Source organism: Oryctolagus cuniculus, chromosome X (assembly GCF_964237555.1).
Source record: "Oryctolagus cuniculus chromosome X, mOryCun1.1, whole genome shotgun sequence".
Lineage (NCBI taxonomy): Eukaryota > Metazoa > Chordata > Mammalia > Lagomorpha > Leporidae > Oryctolagus > Oryctolagus cuniculus.
In genome coordinates, this window is record NC_091453.1 from 90,422,884 (window position 1) to 90,447,631 (window position 24,748).

The 24,748-nt window shown below is 46.0% G+C and overlaps 3 protein-coding genes and 1 long non-coding RNA gene across 20 annotated transcripts in view; 1 reads left to right on the forward strand and 3 right to left on the reverse strand.

Moving 5' to 3' along the window:
• GPRASP3 (G protein-coupled receptor associated sorting protein family member 3) overlaps positions 1-24,748 on the reverse strand; it is a 107,144-nt gene that overhangs the window by 57,004 nt on the left and 25,392 nt on the right. The gene's annotated exons all lie outside the window — the stretch shown is intronic.
• GPRASP2 (G protein-coupled receptor associated sorting protein 2) overlaps positions 1-24,748 on the reverse strand; it is an 87,421-nt gene that overhangs the window by 37,282 nt on the left and 25,391 nt on the right. For 2 of the 4 annotated variants that reach the window (XM_070066442.1, XM_070066441.1), the window contains exon 1: positions 16,282-17,581. The exons of 1 other annotated variant lie outside the window; for it this stretch is intronic. In XM_070066442.1, coding sequence (XP_069922543.1) covers positions 16,282-16,295 — 14 coding nt within the window. In that variant the 5' untranslated portion in view covers positions 16,296-17,581. Of the gene's footprint in view, positions 1-16,281; positions 17,582-22,693; positions 22,780-22,922; positions 22,975-24,748 lie in introns of those variants that run through there. One more of the 4 variants, XM_017349646.3, reaches the window with a different exon arrangement.
• Positions 1,254-4,192, forward strand: LOC138847497 (uncharacterized). Its single transcript, XR_011385334.1, has 2 exons — positions 1,254-3,942; positions 3,993-4,192. It is a non-coding gene; the product is annotated as an uncharacterized lncRNA (long non-coding RNA).
• On the reverse strand, positions 17,723-22,976 carry GPRASP1 (G protein-coupled receptor associated sorting protein 1). Its single transcript, XM_002720345.5, has 3 exons — positions 22,923-22,976; positions 22,694-22,779; positions 17,723-22,445 (listed from the first exon to the last, which is right to left on the reverse strand). The coding sequence occupies exon 3, from the start codon at positions 22,185-22,187 to the stop codon at positions 18,069-18,071; it is 4,119 nt and encodes a 1,372-aa protein (XP_002720391.3). The 5' UTR covers positions 22,188-22,445; positions 22,694-22,779; positions 22,923-22,976; the 3' UTR covers positions 17,723-18,068.

Sequence of the window (24,748 nt, forward strand, 5' to 3'; positions counted from 1 at the left end):
GGTGTTTAGCTTAGTGGTTAAAATACCCACAATCCCACCTCAGAGTACCTGAGTCCAATTCCCAGCTCCAGCCCCTGACTCCAGCTTCCTGCTAATGCATACTTTGGGAGGCAGCAGTGATGGCTCAAGTAACTGGGTTTATGACACTCACATGGGAAACCTGGATTGTGCTCCCAACGCCCTCGTATAATAGATTTCAAAAATGGGCAAAGGGCCTGAATATGCATTTCTCAAAGACATTAAAATTAAATCTACAATTAGAAATAATCTTAAATTTACTATTAAAAAACACAAAAGAGAACAAATCCTGTACATTGGCAGTGCAAATGTAAACTGGTACAGCCACTATGGAAAATAGTATAGACATCCCTCTAAAAATTAAAATAGAATTATCACATTACACAAAAATCTCACATCTGGATTTTTTCCCAAAGGAACTGAAATCAGGATCTTGAAGACATACTTCTAGCTCCACATTCATTGCCACATTATTCACAATAGCCAGGACACACAAACAACCTAAATTTTTATTGATGGATGAATAGGTAAGTAAAACGTGGCATATTTATACAATGGAATATTATTCAGCCTCAAAAAAGGAAAATCCTGCCATTTTCAAAAACATTTTCAAAACATGGATATGCCTGTAGGACATATACTAAGTGCATATACTAAGTAGAATAAGCAAAACACAGAATGAAAAATACTGCATGGTCTCACTTATGTATGGAATCTAATATAGTCAAACTCACAGAAGCAAAGAGTAAACAGTGGCTGCAAAAGTTTGGGGAGGGGAAGGGAAATAAGGAGCTGATGGCTAAAAGATATAAAGTTTCAGTTATGCAATATAAATCTTTTTTGAAAACCTACTTATGATACTGTGATATAATAAGAAATATATATGAGAACTTCAAAAAGTCTGAAATAAATGGAATTGCATGGTAAGTTTGGGGGCAAGCATTTACCCTACTAATTAAGACAATGTTTAAAATGCCCACTTTCCATATTGGAGTACCTGGGATCAATATTTGGCTCCAGCTCCTGACTCCAGCTAATGCAAATCCTGGAAGGCAACAGTGATGGATCAAATAATTGGGTCCCTGCTACTCACATGGGTGACTTGGATTGAGTTTCTACCTCCTGGCTCTGGGCTTGGCCATTGTGTGCATTTGGGGACTGAACCAGCAGCATATAACTAACTAACTGACTCTCTCTCTCTCTCTCTCTCTCTCTCTCTCTCTCTCTCACACACACACACACACACACACACATACACACACACATAAAGGTAAGTTTAGGGACAGGCATTTGGCCTAGTGGTTAGGACAACAGTAAAGATACCTATGTCCCATCTTTGAGTACCTGGGTTCAACTCAAGCTTTCTAATATAGACCCTGAGGAATAAGTTGATGGTTCAAGTAACTGGATTCCTGCCATCCAAGACCTGGATTGAGTTTCAGGTTCCAATTTTCAGCTTAGCCCAGCTCTAGCTGCTGCCGCCATTTGGAAAGTGAACCAGTTGATGGGCCCACTCTCTTTCCAGCTGTGTGTGTGTGTGTGTGTGTGTGCGCACACGTGCTTCTTAAATACATAAATGTGTTTATTTGAAAGTTCTTAAATCCATTGTTTTTTTTCATAATATGCATTTTCACTTTGAAGATCCCTTGTATTTGGTCTCTGCTCCCACTTCCTGGCAAAGAGCTCCTAAAACTCTAGTACTTTGCTGAGCAATAGCAGTGTTAGGCGGATCTTTGGTTTTAATATTTGGTCTCTGAACCCAGTTCCTAACATGGAGCTCTTAATCCTTTGGAATATGCCAGGTGACAGGAGTGTTATTGATTTTAATGAGATGCCAGTTGGTGAGCTACTGAATGGGGCTGGTCATCAGAAAGACAAAGCGATGATTAGCTGCTCGGAGCTTTCAGCTCCACTCCTCACCTCCAGAAAGTGATACACTGTCAGCCAACTTAAAAATTGAACATGCCTGTATGATGCAGCTCCCAGGCTGGTGAACACATTCCTGTGCTGGGATGGTAGTACAAAGTAGTTCAAAAGTGTCGCTCCCCCTCTTCGTGGAGGAACGACACAGGACCCTGCGCTGTTCTTTCGTCTGCTCGGCCCTCCCCGGGTTTGCTGCTGGTTCTTCCTGGGTTGGCTACTATCCCTTCCACCTCCGTGGAAGGGCAGTTCCCCCTGCCACATTCCCCACTTCCGCAGGGGAGCGGCACACCGCCGGCCGGGTCTCTCGGGGGCTGCACGGGTGTTCCTTCAGCTAGATGTTCCCCTTAGATGTTCCTGGTGCATGCCGTCTCTCTCCTCCTTTATAGTCCTCCTCCGCCAATCCTAACTCGGCTGCCCACACACCGAGTACGCTGCTCTCCTCCAATCAATAGCAAGTCCTACAGTTTATTAGTTGAACTGGAGGCAGCTGTGCGGAAGCTGTTTACTTCTCTCCCAGCGCCATATTGTGGGAGAGCAGATGCATAGAATAAGTCTTAATTCCAGTAACTCAGTCTAGTCCGGTTGCTCCCCACAGATCCCCCTTTCTTTTTATTTTTTGGCGTTGATACGTGCCTGTCTTCGGTGTCCCGCGGCACACACTCTGCTCTACTTGCTAGAGTTGCCACAGGCTCTTACAAGTCCTATCAATCAGGCAAACCGAATCCGGGTCCTCTCTTCGCCATGTTGTGAGGAGGTTTTTAGGCGCTGATGCGTGCCTGTGTTCGGTGCCCTGCAGCGCATGCTCTGGTCGAGCCCGCAGGGGCTTACAAGCCCTATCAGGCAAACCGAATCCAAGCCTTCTCATTGCCTTTTTGTGGGGAGGCCTTACTGATGTTAATTCGTGCCTGTGTTCGGTGCCCTGCAGCGCATGCTCTGGTCGAGCCTGCAGGGGCTTACAAGCCCTATCAGGCAAACCGAATCCAAGCCCCCTCATTGCCTTTTTGTGGGGAGGCCTTACTGATGTTAATTCGTGCCTGTCTTCGGTGACCTGCGGCGCATAAGCTGCTAGCCACCGCAGGTGCTCATCGTGCTCATCGCCTCACTTAATCAGGCAGACCGAATCCAAGCTCTCACATTGCAATGTTGTAGGGAGGCCTTTTTATTTCTCTATTTCTCTATCTCCGGGCATTCCCACTTCTCCCATTTTACTTCTATCTTCCAGCATTCCTATTTCTCTCACTTTGCTTCTAAACTTCTATTTCTCTTATCCCTGCAGCTTCCCGGCTCTGCGCCGCTTCAGCCAGCGCCTCTCTCATCTGCGCGGCTCCGCTTTCCACGCCCTTCGCGTCTGCACCACGGCCTCGCGCCAGCCCCGTTCCCTATCTATTCACGCCCCGCGCTCTCTCTGCACGCGGCGGCTTCCGCGAGTAACACAGCGTAGCTTACGTGTCCGCCACTAGCATTCAATCTAAGTTCCCCGGGCTAGCCTGGCGAATTCAACCCAGCATACGTCTCCGCCCCACGGTTTGGCTTCCCGTCCTTTGCTCCCCGGGCTAATCAGACGGATCCCAATCTGGCTTACGTTTCAGCTTCTGGTTTCAACTTTTCACCCCCTATTCCCGGGCTAACTTGAGAATCCCAAAGTGGCTTTCGTGTCCGCCTTGGCCTGCCCCCCACGGCTTCAATTTCCCTAACATTTTCCTCTACCCGGTATGTCTCCCCAAGCTTTCCTCCAACAATATTCCTCCCTCATTTCTCCTGGCCTCTCCCCACAGTCCGCGTCCGAGTCTGTTTGTTCTAGCTTTCACTTTCGCTTTCGACCTTAGAGATTTCTCCCAGCTTCCCCCCGTAGTCCGTATCTGAGTCTATGCCTAGGCTTTCAATAGCTTCTTCCAGCACCCTTTTCGTCCGGCTTTTCCCTAGGCTGTTTGCTAGTCTCTCTCTCCGGTATTTTCCCAGTTCTTCCCGTTTCTTCCCTCCTAAGTTTGCTATCCGTCCTAGGTTTCCTATCCGAGTCATTTCTTCCCTCCTAAGTTTCCTATCCGCCCTAGGTTTCCTATCCGAGTCACGGCACCATTATGTCGCTCCCCCTCTTCGTGGAGGAACGACACAGGACCCTGCGCTGTTCTTTCGTCTGCTCGGCCCTCCCCGGGTTTGCTGCTGGTTCTTCCTGGGTTGGCTACTATCCCTTCCACCTCCGTGGAAGGGCAGTTCCCCCTGGCCACATTCCCCACTTCCGCAGGGGAGCGGCACACCGCCGGCCGGGTCTCTCGGGGGCTGCACGGGTGTTCCTTCAGCTAGATGTTCCCTTTAGATGTTCCTGGTGCATGCCGTCTCTCTCCTCCTTTATAGTCCTCCTCCGCCAATCCTAACTCGGCTGCCCACACGCCGAGTACGCTGCTCTCCTCCAATCAATAGCAAGTCCTACAGTTTATTAGTTGAACTGGAGGCAGCTGTGCGGAAGCTGTTTACTTCTCTCCCAGCGCCATATTGTGGGAGAGCAGATGCATAGAATAAGTCTTAATTCCAGTAACTCAGTCTAGTCCGGTTGCTCCCCACACAAAAGGTTTGTGGAAAAAATGCAATTAAAATACAACACACTTGGGGCCAGCACTGTGGTACAGTAGGTTAATCCTCTGCCTGTGGCGCTGGCATCCCATATGGACACCAGTTATAGTCCTGGCTGTTCCTCTTCCCATCCAGCTCTCTACTGTAGCCTGGGAAAGCAGTGGAGGATGGCCCAAGTCCTTGGGCCCCTGCACCTGCATGGGAGACCTGGAAGAAGCTCCTGGCTCCTGGCTTTGGATCGGCAATGCTCCAGTCATTACAGCCATTTGGGAAGTGAACCAGCAGACAGAAGACCTTTCTGTCTCTCCCTCTCACTGTCTGTAACTCTACCTCTCAAATAAATAAATTAAAAAAAATCTTTAAAAAAAAAACACACATTTTCCATGAACTTTTTAAAGTACTCTCATATACCTCAATTCCACAGGCACAGAAGCCTCTGCATTTGGGAACCTTCTAGATCTCATTCCATGTATCTCTTTATCTGAATGTTTTTATGTATCGTTCATCACTTCATCATTTCATTATTTTTTGACAGTTTCAAAAGCATAATGATACTTCTTCCTACCCTAACCTTGCTCCCACCCTCCCTCCTCTCTTATTTTTCTTTTAATTTTTACAATGATACACTTTCAACTTACTAATAATTCTTTAAAAACAGAACAGAACAAATGTTGAGAATTTGCAGAAATTAGAAAATTGTTGGTGGGAATGTAAAATGGTACATCTATTATGGAAAGAAGTTTGGTTGTTCCTCAGTAAGTTAAACAGAATTACCCTATGACCTAGCATATGAACTCAGTATATTTGAGATTCTAGTATTTCAGGAGGGTCGAGGTAATTAGAAAAAATATATCTAAAATATATCTAAAAGGGCTCCTCTGAAGGATGAAAAATAACAACATGTCTTTTTCTTTTTTAAAAAAGATTTATTGGGGCTGGCGCTGTGGTACAGCAGGTTAAGACCCTGGCCTGAAGTGCTGGCATCCCATATAGACACTGATTCTAGCCCTGGCTACTCGTCTTCTGACCTAGCTCTCTGCTATGGCCTGGGAAAGCAGTAGAAGATGGCCCAACTCCTTGGGCCCCTGCGCCCACATGGGAGACCCAGAGGAGGTTCCTGGCTCCTGGCTTTGGATCGGCACAGCTCTGGCCATTGTGGCCATCTGGGGAGTGAACCAGCAGATAGAAGACCTCTCTCTCTGTCTCTGGCTGGAGCTGGGCAGATCCAAAGCCAGGAGCCAGGAGCTTAAGGACTTGAGCCATCTTTCACTACTTTCCCAGGTCTAGCAGAGAGATGGATCAGAAGTGGAGCAACCAGGTCTCGAACCAGTACCCATAGAGATACTGGCACTGAAGGTGGTGGCTTTACCTGCTATACTTCATCACCAGCCCTCAACATCTTTTTCAATTGGATCAATTAACAGTGAAGAATGATGTCTCACAATTTCATATATGTATTCACTGTTATCTTTGCAGGTATGATATGGCTTTTGCAAACTTTTATAATTTTTTTGGATGCTAGTATTTATTGATTTGCAAGACCTACTTTATAATATATTAGATGTATTAGCAATTTGTCATATATACTGTCATATGGACACTATTTAAAAATTATGAAAATGTGAAATATGAAAATGAAAAATCATTAGTCAATCAAAATGCATTATTTGGCCTTCTTACTTTAATTTTAATTTCCTCCAGGTTTGTTTATGGTGACAGAATGTAGATGTTAGTATTTTAGTTCCTTTTGCATTACTATTTCTCCTTAAAAACTAATTAAATGATATTCTGGACCCTGTAAGTCTCGTGTTGTTGTTAAATATGAGCTTTCCTCATACAGGTGAACCTTATTTGTGTTATGTTTTTAAAAGATCAGTCTATATACTACAAAGAAGATCTGAGAAACTGTTGGAAATGAGGCAGATTATTTAACAAATGATACTGGTATTGTATGGAATGAATCCATGTCCATTCTACAAGGTCACAAGTCTAAATTCCTTCTATATAAATGAGTGTTTGTCTTTTTTTTTTCACCCCTTTTAAAACAACTCTAAATGACTAATTATCCAACATCAGTCACAGAATGTGCTACAGGACTAACACAACAGGGCTGAGATGGCTCTCCTTTGAAAATCTTCCTTGTTAGGCTGGCCCTTGGGTAGACTCTGAACTTGGATTAGGGGAGAATTCTCACCATTCTTGAACTGATAGGAAAGACTCACTGTGACAGATTTTTTTGTCTTAACAATGTGGTTTATGCTAAATATTTTTTATCCTTTGGGACTCTGGAACTTTGCTACGTGATAGGCAAAGGTTTCTTATATGAAAAGCTCCCAATAAAAATTCTAGGCATTGAGTTTTTAAGAAGGTTCACTGGTAGACAACTTGTTGTCACAATTCACTGTTGGAGGATTTAAGCATATCCCTGGAAAAGTATCCTTGTAAGCTTGAGCCTATTTACTTTTGAACTTTGTTCTACATGTATTTCCCTTTGCTGGTTGACTCTGTTGTATCCTTTGACTACAGTGAATCATAGCTTTGAGTACAATCATATGGGGAGTTCTGCTAGTGAAGCACTCAGCTTGCTGGTGGCCTTGAGCATCCCTAGCACACCATGTATTTCATTATTTTCTATGGATCTGAACTGCTATCCGAATACAAACGTCTGTGAATGGCCTCTCTTTGTGTTCTATCATTTCCTGAGCCAGTACTACTCTACTTTAATAATCACAGGTGGGAAAAAACCTTAAAATTTCTGCCCAGTCACATTCAAATTATTTTACTTTCAAAATTTTCTGGACTATTAGTAGGTCTCTGTGTGTATAAAAATCCATAAGGATTTTTTTCAACTCTTAGGAACCTCCAAAAGGCAAAATGGTAAAATTGTACAAATATTCCACTCACAAGAAGGAAAATTCAACCAATAAGACATTTGAAAATAGGTTTAACCTAATTAATAGCACAAAAATACAATACCATATTCTCCAACTCTATTAGTACTTAAAAATTAACAATATATCATAAATAATTATTAACAGAATGAACAAAAACTATATGATCATCTCAATATATGCATAGAAAGCATGATAAGATTCAACATCCCTTCATGATAACAACTCAACAAATTATGAATAGAAGGAATATACCTCAAAATTATAAACACTATATTTGACAAAAAAAAAGTCAGTGTCATATTGAACAGGGAAAAGCTAAAAAGCATTTCTCCTCAGATCAGGAACAAGACAAGGATGTCCACTTTCACCACTCTTATTCAATATAGTATTGAAGAATTAGCAAGAGCACTTAGGGAGGGGCCAGCGCTGTGGAGTAGTGGGTAAAGCCGCCACCTGCAGTGCCAGTACCCCTAGGGACAACGGTTCAAGTCCCAGCTGCTCCACTTTCGATCCAGCTCTCTGCTATGGCATAGGAAAGCAGTGGAGGAATGGCCCAAGTTTCTGGGCCCCTGTACCTGTTGGGGAGACCCAGAAGAAGCTCCTCCTGGCTCCTCACTTTAGATTGGCCCACCTCCGGCCACAGCAGTCATTTGGGGAGTGAAAGAACCAGTGGATGGAAGACCCTTTTCTCTCTCTCTCTCTCCCTCTTTCTCCCTCTCTGGAATTCTGCCTTTCAATAAATAAATCAATCTTTTTAAAAAGAGCACTTAGGAAAGAGAAAGAAAGGGCACCCAAACTGAAAAGATGAAATCAAAATATCGATGTTTTTCAGATGACATGATTTTGTACCTGGAAAAACTTAAACATTCCATCAGAAAGCTGTTAGTAATGATAAAGCAATTCTGTAAAGTCATAGGATATAAAATAAGCATACAAAAAACAGTAGAATTTTTATATATCAATAATGACATTTCTGATAGAGAAATCAAGAAAGCAATCCCACTCACAATGGATACAAAAATTAATATTAAGGAATAAATTTAACCAATGAAGTCAAAGAGCTCTACAATCAAAATTATAAAACACTGATAAAAGAAATCAAGGATACAAAAAATAGATAGTCCTTGTTCATGGACTGAAAGAATTTATATTATTCATATATCCATACTACCTAAAGTATTCTACAAACTCAATACAATCTCCATCAAAATACCAATGACATTCTTTACAGAATTAGAAAAAACAATCTTACGATTTACATGGAACCAGAAAGGGCCCAGAATTGCCAAAGCAATCCTAAACAACAACTACAATAACAACAACAAATCAAGCTGTAGGTATCACAATATCTGATTTCAAAGTATACTACAAAGCTATAATAATTAAAATAGCATGAAACTGACACATAGAACCATGTAACAGAACAGAGAACCCAGAATTTAATCCACATTCACAAAACCAACAGATATTTTTTTTTTTTTTGACAGGCAGAGTGGACAGTGAGAGAGAGACACAGAGAAAGGTTTTCCTTTGCCGTTGGTTCACCCTCCAATGGCCGGCGGCGTGCTGCGGCTGGTGCACCGCGCTGATCCGATGGCAGGAGCCAGGTGCTTATCCTGGTCTCCCATGGGGTGCAGGGCCCAAGTACTTGGGGCATCCTCCACTGCACTCCCTGGCCACAGCAGAGAGCTGGCCTGGAAGAGGGGCAACCAGGACAGAATCCGGCGCCCTGACCGGGACTAGAACCCGGTGTGCTGGCGCCGCAAGGCGGAGGATTAGCCTAGTGAGCTGCGGCGCTGGCCGCCAACAGATATTTTTAAAATTTTTTTATTTATTTTGAAAATCAGTGTTACAGAGAGAGGGAGAGACAGGGGGAGAGAGCTTCTTCTATTCACTGGTTCACTCCCCCAGATGGTTGCAAAGGCCAGGGTTGGGCCAGGACAAAGCCAGAAGTCAGGAGCCTCCTCCAGGTCTCTCACATGCCTAGCAGGGACTCAAGTATTTAGCCCATCTTCTGCTGCTTTTCCCAGGACATTAGCAGGGATTTGAATCAAAAGTGAAGCAGCCAGGGCAGGAACTGTTGCCCTATGGAATGTCAGTGTTGCAGGTGGCAGCTTTACCCATGACACCACAATGCTGGATCAAAGCCATCTGATTTTTGACAAAGGTGCCAAGGACACGCACTGGAGAAAGGTTAGCCTTTGATCCAGCAATCTCACTACTGGGTATATATGCAAAAGACATGAACTCACTGTATCAAAGAGATACCTGCTCCACCATATTTATAGCAGCACTAGTCACAACAGTCAAAATATAGAATTAATAAAGGAGTCCATCATCAGATGAATGGATAAAAATAAAAAATAAAGCCATAAAAGTAATGAAATATTGTCATTTGAAGCAAAATGGATTGATCTGGAGGATATCAAGTTGAGTGAAATAAGGCAGACACAGAAAGACAGACATCACATGCTTCTCATATGCGGGAGCAAAAAACCAACCAACCAACCAACCAAAACAAAAACCCAGAAAGACCAAAACTAAACCTCAATCTGAACACAGAATGGTAATGACTAGAGGCAGGGAGGAGTAGGAACCATTGAGGAATTTTTGGATTAAAAAAAGGGTGTGGGGATCTGGATGTGGTTCATTAATTGTGACAAAACATCATACTATACAAGATGTTAATAACAGGGGAAGTGGGGTGTGGGATATATGAGAACTCTTTGTACTACTTGACAATTTCTGTTTTATAAACTTGAAAGTATTCTGAACTTGTAAATTTTTAAAAATGATTGTGGAAAATGGAATTAAAGCAGAGGTTTATTCCAGTGTAAAATTTCTGAAATCTACGCATAAGAGAGGTCTTAAAAAAGATCATGAAAATGTGTCTTATGAAAAATCTGTGTATGGAGTCCAACTTTTTGGTACCCAAACAGACTCGTCTTTTAATTTAATTTTCCAGAAATGTTTCGAAGTATCCTTGAATATGCTGTAAGGGTCACAGACATATTTAAGACAGTACCTACCAAACTCACCATCCCTAAGACAAACTATCCAGTCTATGGCTCCATTCTCAAGGAAGAAATCTTTTTTTGATTCTAGACAAGTGATTGACACCTGGCCTAAGGAAACACAAAAATAGATAAGGGCCGGCACCATGGCTCAATAGGCTAATCTTCTGTTTGCGGCGCCGGCACACCGGGTTCTAGTCCTGGTCGGGGCACTGGATTCTGTCCCGGTTGCCCCTCTTCCAGGCCAGCTCTCTGCTGTGGCCCGGGAGTGCAATGGAGGATGGCCCAAGTGTTTGGGCCCTGCACCCGCATGGGAGACCAGGAGAAGCACCTGGCTCCTGCCTTCGGATCTGCGCAGTGCGCCGGCTGCAGTACGCTGGCCGCAGCAGCCATTGGAGGGTGAACCAACGGCAAAAGGAAGACCTTTCTCTCTGTCTCCGTCTCTCTCTCACTGTTCACTCTGCCTGTCAAAAAAAATAGATAAGAAGGATCAGGGATGTGAATATGAAGATCTCTGAATGGCCATCCAATCAAATAAGACAGGTTAATCCCTGGAGAGAAGGTATACTGCCATTAGGGTAATAAGTAGATTCCAAAGAAGTTGAGAGTGAGTTGGTGAGAGATACTAGTAGTGTCACCATGAAGGGGGTGGATGTATTTCTATAAGATAGTTGAAGGATGGACAAGTCTTTGACAGGTATAGATTACAGGAGGCTGGGGACTATCAGTAAGAATGGACAGGTATGTGAGGAAGGCGGCTCCTTCAGGCACAGGGAACTATATGAATAAGCCATGGTACAAAATAATTACTGTGAAAAGCCCATTGTTACCTGTAAGTGGTTATGTTTGTGCCACCCTAAAAGGTATTAGTTACAAAAAGGTTTTAGAGATAAATTTTAAGTTATCTATAAGGTACAGACAATCTCAATCTTATGCAGTTTCTCAGACTAGAAAAAGAACAAAAGCTACCCAAATCCATCTAATAAGGATAATATAACAATATAATAATGATAAAACTATAGAATAAAACAGTAAAATTATGCATAAATCTCATTTATGAATGCAAGTGAAAAAATGCAAGTAGGATCTAGAATATTTTTAAATAATAGTAACAATATTTCTATGATAGAACATTAAGGAGATAGACAAAACCACAATTATAGTAAGGTATTTCAGCAGTCCTCAGTCAGTAAGTAGAAACAAAATGAGTAAACATATATGGTAGAATATCCAAAACACATGAACTAACTAGACATAACTGACACTTATAGAACAATTTACTCAATCTCTAATCAAACACCCAGGAGGTGAAGCAAGATGATGCCTGAATAAGATACTCCAGAGATCATCATCCCACGGCAATACCAATGTATACAGCTTTTACATATCAAATTACCTTCACAAGAGCTAAGGAAGCCAGGTGAGGGGCCACAGAGCTTGGTGCTAGTATAAGAAACGATGCATTGAAGAAGGTAGGAAGTAAAGAGCTGCCTGCTTACCCTCCTCCAGCTCTAAGCAGTACAGCTTGGAGACTCCATGCCTCATGCTCAGAAGAGGGAGAAGGAGTTCAGTCAAGACCTTAGACTTGAGTTTCAATACCAGACCTGACACTGTAAAACCCAGCGCTGGACAGGTCCCCATGGACCTGCACACTAGGCCTTTGGATCCTCCATAGCCAGGCAGGAAAAGGACCACTGCTTTGATCCCTCCTCCAATCTCTAGCAGACAGCAGAGAAAAATGATAGCCACTGCAGAGCAGGATGACAAAAGTCAATATGAGACTTTGCCTTGGAGCTCAGTCCTGAGTCTGCCACTGTGATAGCCAGCGCCAGATAAAGACCAAATGCCATCATTCCCAGGGCAGTACTCATAGATGAAGCCCCTACGTCTAAGCCAGCATCATGTGGAGATCTGTGTCCTGGTGGGACAGATTTGTTTTGCCTACGTCACTATCAGCCTACATGTGTACCTGCTGTGCTACTCAACTAAGGTGTGGCCTCGCTTAGCATCACCCTGAGCTGCCTACGGACTGCCTTTACCAACCCTCCCCCAAACATTAGGCAGATGGCAAGCAACAAGACACCAGCTGCTTGGGAGTACAGAATGAAACTGAATACAGGACCATGTTTTATAACTTAGTATCAAGCTGGAAAATCCCAACACTGAAAAGATCCTAATGGCCCCTCGGTCTAAACTAGTACATGCAGATGGAGTCTCTGTACCAGTACCATTGCCACTTGAAAACTCACAACCCCAGTCTACTGGACTTAAATCCCGACTAGCATCATCTGTGGCTGGTTGCAGTGGCCTTGTGCTATGAGTCTGCCTCAGCAGCAGGTGCCCCATAGTAGTGTGGCCTTGGTCATACTCTCATGCTGCACTACACTCAGCAGACTGTGGGTTCTAAATGTGTTTTAACACTGCGGCATTGAGGACCATAGGACTGCCCATTCTGTCCTTACCACAACCTCAGGCAGCACAACACAAATAGAGTAAGTGTCCACTTGGGAGAGGATAGCATAAGAATGTGGGGATGGTCTCTATATGATAAAGGCCTAGACCCTGGTAGAATCCTGTAGTACCTGGCCACAAGCCAGTGAGTGTGGATGACACATCCGGGCCTACCCTGAAACCAGGAAGCTTTCAGACACAGACTATTCTTCCTTTAAAAAGTTCCCCATTTCATTCTAAACACCACACCAACTGTGGATTTGGGGAAAGCCTAGGATTAGGATGCCTTCAATGCTGAAACAGCAAAAACATGTCAACTGCAGATCTGGGGCAAGTCTCAACATAGGGCGCCATCTGGTGCTGAAATAGTGAAAGTGTCTACAGACAAAATAAGCAGCTTAGACTTTCTGAAAGACAGGCACAAAGCCAGATTATGAAGACTCAGAAAAAAAATCCCAGTATTTAAATATGTAGATGACGTATATCAACAAGCAACGAGAACTTTCAGGGAATCATGACCTCATTCAAAGAACAAAATAGGCCGGTGCCGCGGCTCACTAGGCTAATCCTCCGCCTAGCGGCGCCGGCACACCGGGTTCTAGTCCCGGTTGGGGCGCCGGATTCTGTCCCGGTTGCGGCGCTGGATTCTGTCCCGGTTGCCCCTCTTCCAGGCCAGCTCTGCTGTGGCCAGGGAGTGCAGTGGAGGATGGCCCAGGTGCTTGGGCCCTGCACCCCATGGGAGACCAGGAAAAGCACCTGGCTCCTGGCTCCTGCCATCGGATCAGCGCAGTGCGCCGGCCGCAGCGCGCCGGCCGCGGCGGCCATTGGAGGGTGAACCAACGGTAAAAGGAAGACCTTTCTCTCTCTCTCTCTCTCTCACTGTCCACTCTGCCTGTCAAAAAAAAAAAAAAGAACAAAATAAGGTGTCATAATCTAATCAGACAGCAGCCAATATATGAAAATTTGGGGACAAATAATTTAAAAAGGCAAGTTTAAGGAAACTGATCAAGCTTCAGGAACATACAGAGAAAAAAATTTAATACCCTTAACAGAGAAACTGAACAGAGATGGAAGTAAAACAAAAATTAAACAAATCCTTCAACTGAAAAGTACACTAAGTGAAATTAAACACATGATAGAAGGCATAAGTAGCAGACTAAACATTAGAAAAAATTAGTTCAAAAACAGACTATTTGAAAATACACAGAGGGAAAAAAGAATAAAGTGGCATGAAGAAAGCTTAAAGGAACAGGAACAGTATGAAGAGAGCAAATATGTAAGTAATAAAAGTATATTCTCTGACCATGATGGAGTAAGAAATTAGTAACTGGAAAATATTTAAATGCCTGACAACTACACAGCATATTTCTAAATAACTGTGGAGTAAAAGAATACAAAAGGGAAATTCATAAGTAATTTCAGTTGAAGAAAAATGAAAAGACTACATATTAAAATTTGTATGATGTAGCTAAAATAGAATTAGAAGGAAATTTATGGTACTAAAAGGTCTAGATTAGAAAAGTCTCAAGGCAATGACATTAGTTTCTACTTGAAGTACCTGGAGAAATCATAGTAACTTAAATAACAACTAAAAAGAAAACAAATAATAAACATAAAAACATAAACCAAAGAAATAGTAAAATAATAAAACTAAAAGCCAATTCAGTAAGGCCAACAAAATTGATAACCCATTAATCAAAAATATAAAGAAAAAAAGAGAAGACACAATTACTAACATCAGGAATGAAAGAGGTAAAATCATCACATATCTTATAAATTTCAAAGAGATAATAAGAATTTATTTTTCAAGTCTATGCAGAAACACAAACTCTCAAATGTTGGACAACGGAAATTTGTATTACTCCTTTGGAGGAAATTTTAGAGAGAGTACCTAAAAAAGGGACATGTGAACTTACATTTTGAACCACCAACCCCAATTATAAGAATCCATAGAGATATACCTCCAGCCATGCAAAAACATATTTGTACATTTTCTGTAATATGTATAGCAACATATTAGAAACAAGTATGCACACAGGAAAGAATGATTGAATGAATCATAATAGTGGTACCACGGAGTACTACACAGCTGTAAAAAAGAATGAGGAAAGTCTCTATGGATTAAGTTCAAACCTATAAAAGGGGCAAATAAGTGGAGAGGTTGATATGATTAGTAGAATTCATTTCCCTTAAATCATCTTGAAGGATTTCGGTACTCTGGCTGTATGACACAGTGGAGCGCTGAGCAAAACGGATGAACACAAACAAGGAGTGTCACCAAGAATAGGTGCAAATCACCAAGTCTAAGCCATTGGCCGTAAAACAAAAATGAAAGAGCAAACGGTCCACGGGGTGGGGTAATCTTAGAGACTATCCATAAAGCAGAACATGTCAGTGGATCCCCGAAAGACCTTCCACTTAGACCCAGGAATTGAGGGAGTGGGAGCATCAGATGGAGCAGAACCAGTGTGTCATTAGATGAGAGCGAGCCACCGAGGGCACAGTGGGACTGGCTCTTTTCAGAACCTCACACAGGATGCTGCTCTCTAAGGTTGAGATCCAGGAGGTCTCTAAGAGGCTGTTAAGCTTGGGGAGGATCCCCATGAGAAATCCCAAGTGAAGAGCCCAAAGCATCTAGGTTCCTCCCCCAGTCCACGCCTCCTCCTCTTTGTCCAGAGCTCCCAGGTTGAGGCTCATTCCTCTCTGGCATCCCCAGTCAGCTTGAGCCCTGGAGCAAAAGGCAGATGTGTTACCCTGCCCACCCCCAGCTTCCAGCTGCCCTCAGCCATCCCCACTGCCTGGACACTGTCAGTAAGGCAGGCAGGCAGGCAGGCAGGCAGACGCTGGAGAGCCAGTGCCCACGTGGTGAGAGGAAGACAGCTGCCCACGGTTCCCAGCCCCACCCCTGCCTGTCCTCACCCAGTGCCGCAGTGCCCACGAGTCGTCCCCTCCCTGTTAGGCTCTACCGGACCCCCGAAGTCAGCTCCATCCGAGTGCCCGCCGCCCTCACCCAAACCTAGCAACACAGTCGCGCCACGCTGGGCGGGAAGCCTGGGGTGGGGGGAGGGGCTGCTCAGAGGCGGCCTGGAGGGCGAGGCGCCCAGACGCCCAGACATTTCCTGCAGCCGCGTCCACTCTCAGCCACCACCTCCCGCCGATGGCATTTCCCGGCCTCGCACCCACCCCCTCCAACACCAGCCGCTGCTCTCTCCACGGACGAACGCCGCCTCCAAGGCTGCAGCTCCCGGACGAGACACAGACTGGCTGAGACGCTCGCCACTGCCTAAGGGACCACTTCCTTGACCGACAAGCGCTGTCCTCCGTGGTCGCCTGGGAAGTTAGTTTTCAGGCCCATGCAGCATGCAGAGACCCCCCCCCACCCACCCACCGTAACTCCCCGCCACCCGGCGCACCTCCCTGGGTCCATCCTAGGTCCTCCTGGTCCCTTCTCCGAGCAAGTAAACACTCTTCTCTGCCGGCCCAGAGCTGGTCACATGACCCGCCGCCCGCCCCACGTGACCGCGCAGTCAGCTTGCCTGCTGCAGGGATGGCCGCGATCTGCTTCTGGGGCTGAGCTGCTGATACAGGCAGCACGAGCTCCTGACCCTGGCGAACGTGCAGCTGGCCGGAGGGCTGCATTTGGAGACAAAGCTGCCAGTCTTATGCGTGCGCTTTGCTCTGTTAGGGGGCTTGGATGGCTGGTGTGGAACACTCCACGAGGATGTGGGAGATGAACCTTCAATACTTTGAATAATACTCATGCGACATGTAAATACACACACACAGGCTCGGTCTTGAAAAATTTTCATAAGCAAAACATTGAACTCCAGCTTGCACCACCACGATGATCCCTTTTAACATTTATGATTTTTGAAGACAGGCAAAACTGCCATTTTATGTGCCTTTCATAAACCTTCATGTACTACAATCAGGTGGAAAAGTGCAGTTTTCTCCCTCAGAGCAACCAAAAATAAAAGTCACTATTTCTAGTTCATTCCCTGAAAAGAACAGAACACTTTATATATCTTCCCTTATCCTTGACTCCTTCCTAAAACCAACTTTATTCCTTTTTCTCCTGTCTGTAATACTTTTGTGAATGTAAAACACAGAAAAAAGAAAACTGGCATAAACACAAGAACTTCATTGATTTTACTGTTTAAAAAATAATTTTACTATTTTTATTTGGCAAACCAGTTACACTGAAGTTGATGTCTATCATATCATTGTAGAATTTTCTATAATCAAAGTCACTTGCATAAATTCATAAGTTTACTCACACTTAACTTTTAAAATGTAATCATACATGTCTTCTCCATTACACCAACTGTAAAAGCATCAGGGCTTTTCCTAGTTATAAAACCTATATGTCACTTTTAATTGCTCTATGATACTTTCTTAACAGTCGCCATAGGCACAATCCTAATTAAATCATCTTCCTACTCAAGTAGATTCATGTATCTTATTCTTTTACCGTTTAGGTAACTTCAAAAGAATAGTTGTACTTTGATCAGCAAAGTGCACCTTCCCAGCTCTTCAAAACTTATCTCATCCTCTATATCCCTCAACATATTCCTCCTACCCACTCCAGGCAAACTGGATACCTTATCCCCTTAGCACACTTTTTTTCTTCCAACCCCATGCTTTTCTTCACACCAGTGTCGTTCCTACACTTTAAAGTCCAACTTCAGTGGGTCCTTTCTCTCTGACGCATGCCCTGAGTAGTGGTCCCTGGTGACTTTTGTGTTCAAAGTGGAGAAACAGCTTTTCCATGGAGCATATTACACAGATGTTAATTATCTTTATCTCTGTATGTACTTGTGTGTTTATTTTGTATTTTAAATTCAAGACGGGTGATTTCTGCCAATTTTAACAGAGAACTTTATTGAAACACAAATAAGACTCAAAGAGGTATGTAAACATCAGAACAGCAACTGGAAGGATAACTTATTTATGATGGCTCAGTTCACAATAAGCTCAAATACTAAATATCACAATTTGGACAAGATAAATATCAACAAATGTTTTCAGTTCCAATACTCATTTGGCATCAGAAAATGACCCATCTTATACACAGAGTTGGCAAGTTAATATCAGAATTAAAGATGTATGCTGCAACACAGATTCAACTTTGAAAACCAAAGCATTACTTGAGGATCACAACACAGGAATAAAAGGACAATCTGGCAAGTGATTAGTCATACTAATTTTCCTGGTCTGCTTCGGGGTCATTTGGATCGTCTGGTTTGCTTTGCAGTTCCTTAATAAATTTCTCAACCTCATGGAATGTAGAAATAAGTGGCTCGAGATCGAAATCATCATCAGTGAACACTGCTTCTTTTTTGATATTGTTACCAATATTTTCAAATATTGCAAGAATAATTTGAACATTGTCATTTGTCTCATTCCTGCTAACGAGGCCCATAAATTCTGACATTGCTTCAGCACTGAGTAGTTCTTTTGTCATGACAAGATTTTCAGAAAAATTCAACAGTATTTTCAAAACATGAAACCTTGTTTGGGTATTGCCTGTAGCTAGCAAGGAGAGAAGTTCTGACATATAATTGGCAATCAGTGTATGATAGTCAGTAGTACTGGTGAGATGTGTAATCATCCTTATTCCACACAGCTGCTCAGGGGTATCCAAGCCATAAGCAAGGGTTTCCTCACACACTTGACATACATATGTCTGAATCATGTTTAGATTTGGGTAAGGTGGAGTCATGCGAATCATATTTTCCAAAAAATGTGTCCTAACTCGGGAGGATGGATAATTGAGCAAGGCTTGAATAAGTGAGACCACACCTGAATCCCGAATGAAATCTCGGGTAAACTGAGAAGCACTTCTCATCCCCATTGCAATTTTAGATATTTCATGGATGAAAGGATCACGGATTCTGTCCATTAGTAAAAGGAGTTCTTCAAACTCTTCAGAATCAATTCTAAGCTCACACTGTATGCAGCTGCAAGACCAATTCTCAGGCCCTGTACTCTCTTTGTCCCTAAGGTGCTCTCGAATTTCCTGGACTGACCGATAGGAAGGATCATACCGAAATTGGAACTCAGGGTCAGGCTGATCAGGCTGAAGCAAAGATTCCTGCTCTTCCCTTTCCGGGCTAAGTTCCAAGAGCTTGGGCTTTCCTCCAAACATTTCAGAAAACAGAAATACTGCTTCTTTGGGAAAGTTAAAGGTGCTTGTGGATGGGAAGCCAACCCTTCCCCATGGACCAGGCTTGAACTGAACTGTGACCTCATCCCAGCTCTGGGGCCTGCGTGATGGATCAGGCTCCTGCTCAACTGAACACCTGGACTTGCAAATGGCCCTGAAAACAGGGCTTGGATTTGACTCAAAATGAGGCTCATCTCCTGCCCAGAACCAGGACCCCACTATGGCCTCATCTTCATCAGCAAACGTCCTGGACTCACAGTTGGTTCCACTTCCAGTCCCATCATTCTCCTCATTTTGAGCTCCAAACCATGAGCCAGCAACTGCCCCTTCCTCATTTTCCGACTCACAAGTAGCCACAGTTCCAGTCTCCTTAATGGCCTCCTCTCCAGACCACAACCAGGACTCAACAATCATCTCTTCATCATCCTGTGGTGAGGACACATGGCACACACCTGATTCTCCATCACCTTCTTTTGCAGCCCAGAACCAGGACCCAAAAACATTCTCTTCGGTCTCTGACCTTGTTTTGTCTACTGCATGAGACCCAGTTTCTATACTGGCTTCTTCATCCCAGAACCAGGACCCAATGATGATTTCCTCCTCCTCAGTCCCAGGCTTGGACTCAGAGCTGGCCTCTATCACTGTCCCCGTCCTGGCCCCTTCTTCCCAGAACCAGGACCCAACAATGACTTCCTCCTCTTCAGATGTGACACTGGATTTGTTGCAAAATCCAGCTTCTCTCCTAACAGGCTCCTCCCAGAACCAGGACCCCAGAACAGCTTCCTCCTCAGTTGTGAGAATATTCTCTTCTCTAACTTTAGGCACTGCCTCAAGCCCGTACTCTTCCCCAGCCAAGAACCAAGAACCAACAATATACTCCTCCTCAGCTGCTGGCCTGGGATCTTCTCTGCTGGTAGTCTCCTGAATGGCTTCATCGTCTTTCCAGAACAAAGGCTTGATTACGTTCTCCCCTTCAGTTGGTAACCTAGCCTCTTCTCCAGTCTCATCATCTATACTGCCACCTTCTGCGGCACATAACGAGGACCCTACAATGGCCCCTGGTCTTGAGTAGTTTTTGGACCAGAAACATGAATCAACAGTGTCCTCTTCCTCCTTTGGTTTAGAATTCCAGCTTCCTCCATCAGCAGGATACATAAAGGGTTTTCCTTTTTCCCAGAAGTAAGATCTATCTTTCTCCTCAGCTCCTGTCATGAATTTGCATCTGGCACCAGCCCCATACTTCATACTGACCTCTTCTTTGACTCCAAACCAAGGTGATACAATGGCCTCTTCCTCATCCTCCAGATTAGACATGCTGTTGACTTCAGCCTCCACCCAAGTGTCTACTCCGGCCCAGAACAAGGACCCAATAATGGGCTCCTCCTCCTCCTCCTCACCCACTGGCACAGTGTCACAGCTAGCTTCATCCCTAGAATCCACAGGGGGCTGGTTTTCAGACCAAAACCAGGATCCAAATATTGTGTCTTCTTCAGATCCTGACTTGGCCTCTTCTCCAACCGCAGCCACTACACTGCCTTCTTCGCCAGTCCAGAACCAGGGACCAACAGCTGCTTCTTCCTCTGACTTTTGCCTGGACTCACAGCTGACTGCAGTACCAGATTCCACACTGGTTTCATCAATGTCCCAGAACCAAGACCCAAAAATGGTCTCTTCCTCAGGCTCTGGGTTGGCTTCTTCACCAACCCAGAACCAGGAACTAACAATGACCTCTTCATCAGCTGCTAGCATAGTTTCAGAAGCACCTGCAGTCCCACTTGCCACACTAGTGTTTTTCACAGCCCCAAGATAGGAATCACAACTAGGCTCCACCTTAGCCCTTGGTATGGATTTACTGGCTCCAGTCCCCAAACTGTCCTCTTCTTCAGTCCAGAACCAACTCCCAACAAGGGATTCACCCTCCATTTGTGAAATGGACATGATATTGGCTCCATCCACCATGCTGGATTCCTCTGTAGCCCAGAGCCAGGTACCAATAAGGACCTCCTCCTCTGACTTGACTTCCCGTTTGGCCTTGGCTCTGGTCTTGGCTTTGGCCTCTTCCTTTGCCATTGCTCTGGCCCTGGCCTCTTTCTTGGTCTTAGGCCATAAAAAGTTACCAGCCTTTTCTCCAGGTAAGAACCAGGGCTCATTTTTTCTTACATCCATGCAGCCAGATATGAAATCCATGCAAGCTTCTTGCTTGGCCCTTTGCCTGGCCCTGGTGTTGGCCTCTTTTCTGGCTCTGGGTTTGGATCTGGATTTGATCCCCTCTCTAGACCAGAACCAGGATTTCATGTGGTCTTCACGATCAGAACCAAAACTGGACTCAACACAGACTTGTGTCTTAGATGTAAACCTGGACCAATTATTGGCCTCTTCTCTGGGCCTGGACCAGGAATATGTCTGGTCTTTGGCCCAGAAACAGGGTATCTTCACAGACTCATCCTCAGAACCAGAACTAGACACAGTACAGAGTTCTTTCTTGGTTTTGGGCTTACACAGAATATTAACTTCTTTTCTGGCCATGTGCCTGGACCTGGTACTGGCCTTTATTCTATTCCTAGGACGAAATTTGGAACTGACTTCATCTCTATTCCAGAACAAGGAACACAGAGACGTTTCTTGTTTGGATAGAGGCTTGGGGCAGTACCAGGACTCAATACCATCCTCTCCCTCTGACCTAAATGAAGGCTGGAATCCTGCTTGGGAGTTGTCCTTCCTTCTAGGAAAGCTCTCAGTGTCCATATTAAGCAGTTCTCTATCCACAGACAGACACTTAGTTTTAGCAACTGATCTAGAAAAAGCACTACTGGTTGGAGACTCTCCCTCAGTCTTCAACATTGCCATAGCCCCACATTCAGCCTGGGCCCATACCTGGGCATCACCCTTAGATTCTGACCCAAGGATTCCCTTAGACTTACTCTTAGAATGTGCCCCACCTCCTGTACTGGCCTTAGTTTTAGGCCGTGCCCTAGGCATAACCTTGGTCTTAGTTTTGGGCCTTGCCCCATTCATTATCTGGGCTTGAATCCTAACCTTGGGTCTGACAACCAAGGGAACTTCATTCTCTCTTTCAGCCCCACCCACAACCTCTTCCCCAGCCTTTGTTTCAGGCTTACTGGCAACACCAGGCTCAATCTCAGCCCCGGTCATGATACAAGTTAGAGAAAGCTCAGTAATAAGTCCCTATCTAAACCACTACAAACACGAATCTGTTTCAAGCTCCATTTTACACTCTAAAAGGCTGTGAACAACATAAAGAGTCAATTATCCTTCTTTTCAAACAGTCTTAGCAACACAGACAAAATTCAGCCAAGCTGGGGGATGGATGGATGGTTCCTGGTGGGTGCAGACCTGCTGTGGTGGTCAGCAGCAACTCCAATACCACCAGAGCTGCCACTGTAGGTGGATCTAGAGAGAGAGAATGAAATGGGGATCTAAATCTGCTCCAATTGCATCACTCCGTGCAGAGACTGGTGTTAAATGCTAGGCTAGGAGACGGTCTCTGTCCTTGTCGTCTGCTACAAAATGGATTTGGCAGTGGCTGGAAGTATTTTGGAAAGAGGAGAGGCTGAAGAGCCCCCAGACTGGACCCTCAGTGCTCCTACAGTAGTGCTAGTCTCCACTACCCCACCCAAAGAGTCCGTTCTTATACCAACCTTGACTGATGTGATGTAATCTCCCCCTGCTTTCCTTGATCAAGTGGTGTCAAGTCCCACAGCTGATGGCTGTGGGGAGGAAGGTCCTACAGACAAGTGAACAGACAGGAGAGAATGGAGTCTGAATGCTCAGTAGGTAAGCACACATCCTGGCCCCTGAAACAAATATCACTTTCTGCTCAGATCAAGGTCTATAGCTGTGCCCTGAATTGTCCCCCTTCGCACCAACCTCCAGACACTTGAGCCAGTCTCTTCTTCCTCTCCCTTCTTGCAGAACTGAGCGGCCTCAAAGCAGGCCTATGGACAAACAGATGGAAAGGTAAGGCAGTCAGGAAATCACAGCAGCAGTTGAAGCCTGGTGGACAGCTGACACCAAGAGTAGGAATTCTCATTATATCTGTCTTTCAGCGTCTGAGGTCGTGCTGGTGGAACCTTCAGGTCTCACTGAGGTCCTGCTGCAGGGTTCACTGAGGTCCTGCTGCAGGGTTCCAGAAAGACTGAACTCCCTCTCTTGACGTCACACCCTTCCCATCACTCCCTCCTCCAATTCTGGGGATCCACCACTAGGTGCACCACAGCCCCATGTCTTACGCAGCATAAAACAGGGAAAAGGTGTCGCATATTCTAGAAGCAGGTTGTGAAGTGGCCCTTGTAACTGTGACTCCCTCATCCCACACAGCTGCAAAGCCCCCCTTCAGGCCCCCACTTTGGGCGGGTGGGGGAAGTGCCTGGATCGCAGGTAGGGAAGATGAGGAGGTGCAGCTGGATGCCAGACCTCCCCTGGCGGCACTCACCCCCATCCCCATCCCACACACGTCCATAAACCCAAGCCATTTTCTGTGGCTCCTTTGCTCACGCCTCTCCTCTCTAGACCCACACTGTGGCCTGCCAGGATATGCCAGCCCCACCACGCAGACAGGAGACTCTGACATCAACCTGAAACCTGTGGAAAGGGGCAGCACCCAGGACAAGGCACCCAGTGCACCCCTTCCAGCATCAGGGCTCACAGTGGCAAACGCGACCCAGCTCCCCCCACTGAGCTGGCCAGGGAGCTCAGGTGCCCGTCCCCGCCACTACCCGGCCGGCCGGCCTCCCGGGCACCCCCACCCCAGCTCCTGTTCCCACATTCTCCTGCCCTGCCTCCCCCACCGCCTCCTGGGGCACAGGCACCAGCGAGGGCGGGGCCGGGCGCTGGGAAACCGGCTGGCAGGCTGTCCCCGCAGCTGGTCTTCAGAGGATGTGCCGGTGCCTCTCTGACCACCCCTCTGCCCTTGGCCCTGCCCGCGCGGATCCCTGCTGCCTCCTCCACAGGGGCCACCAGGCACTGCGTTCCACATGGGACCGGGACCCGGGCCAGCTGCGACAGGCTCGCCGCCTCCTTGCCAGGCTGCCCGGGTGCGGGGCCAGGCTGTCAGCCGGCCGGCGGCGGTGGGGGGAAGAAGACCCGAACCCCCCACCTCCCCCACTTGCCTTCACTGGCTCAGGGCCCCGGTCTCCAGCCTTCCCCTCCTCGCTTCTCCTCTCTCTCTCTCTCTCTCTCTCTCTCTCTCTCTCTCTCTCTCTCTCTCTCTCTCTCGGATTCCCAGCGCTTTCCCTGCGACCAGAACGGCCAAGCCGCGTCCCGCCCCCCGCGCCTCTGCACCAAACCCGTCAGGGGCTGCGCAGGATGCGGCAGGAACCGCTCCCCGCGAGGGTGTCGGGAAGGGGGCGGAGGGATATGGCGCCAGCGCCTCGACGCCCCCTCCCAGGCCCACCCTCGTCCCCACCCTGAGCTGGGCGGGGCCCGCACGAAGGCCAGCCCAGGCCGGGGGCGCTAGCGCGGGGCGCCTCCGGGGACGCCTCTCAGGCTCACTGAGCGACCACCACCACAGCTCCGGCGCGCTCACGGGCTCTGGGGCCGGCAGGCGGACGGGTCGGGGGGCGCGCAGCCTGCCGGGGCCGGTGAGAGCCGCGTCGCAGGGCGCAGCGGATGGATACCAGCCTGCCCCTCGGCGCCTCTGCACCCCCGTCTCTGAGCGCCAGCTCCTGTCGCCCCCTCCCCTGGCGCTCATGGCA

Bases quoted from the DNA above. Each gene is read 5' to 3' on its own strand.
- GPRASP1 (XM_002720345.5), bottom strand. From the start codon at position 22,187: ATGACCGGGGCTGAGATTGAGCCTGGTGTTGCCAGTAAGCCTGAAACA.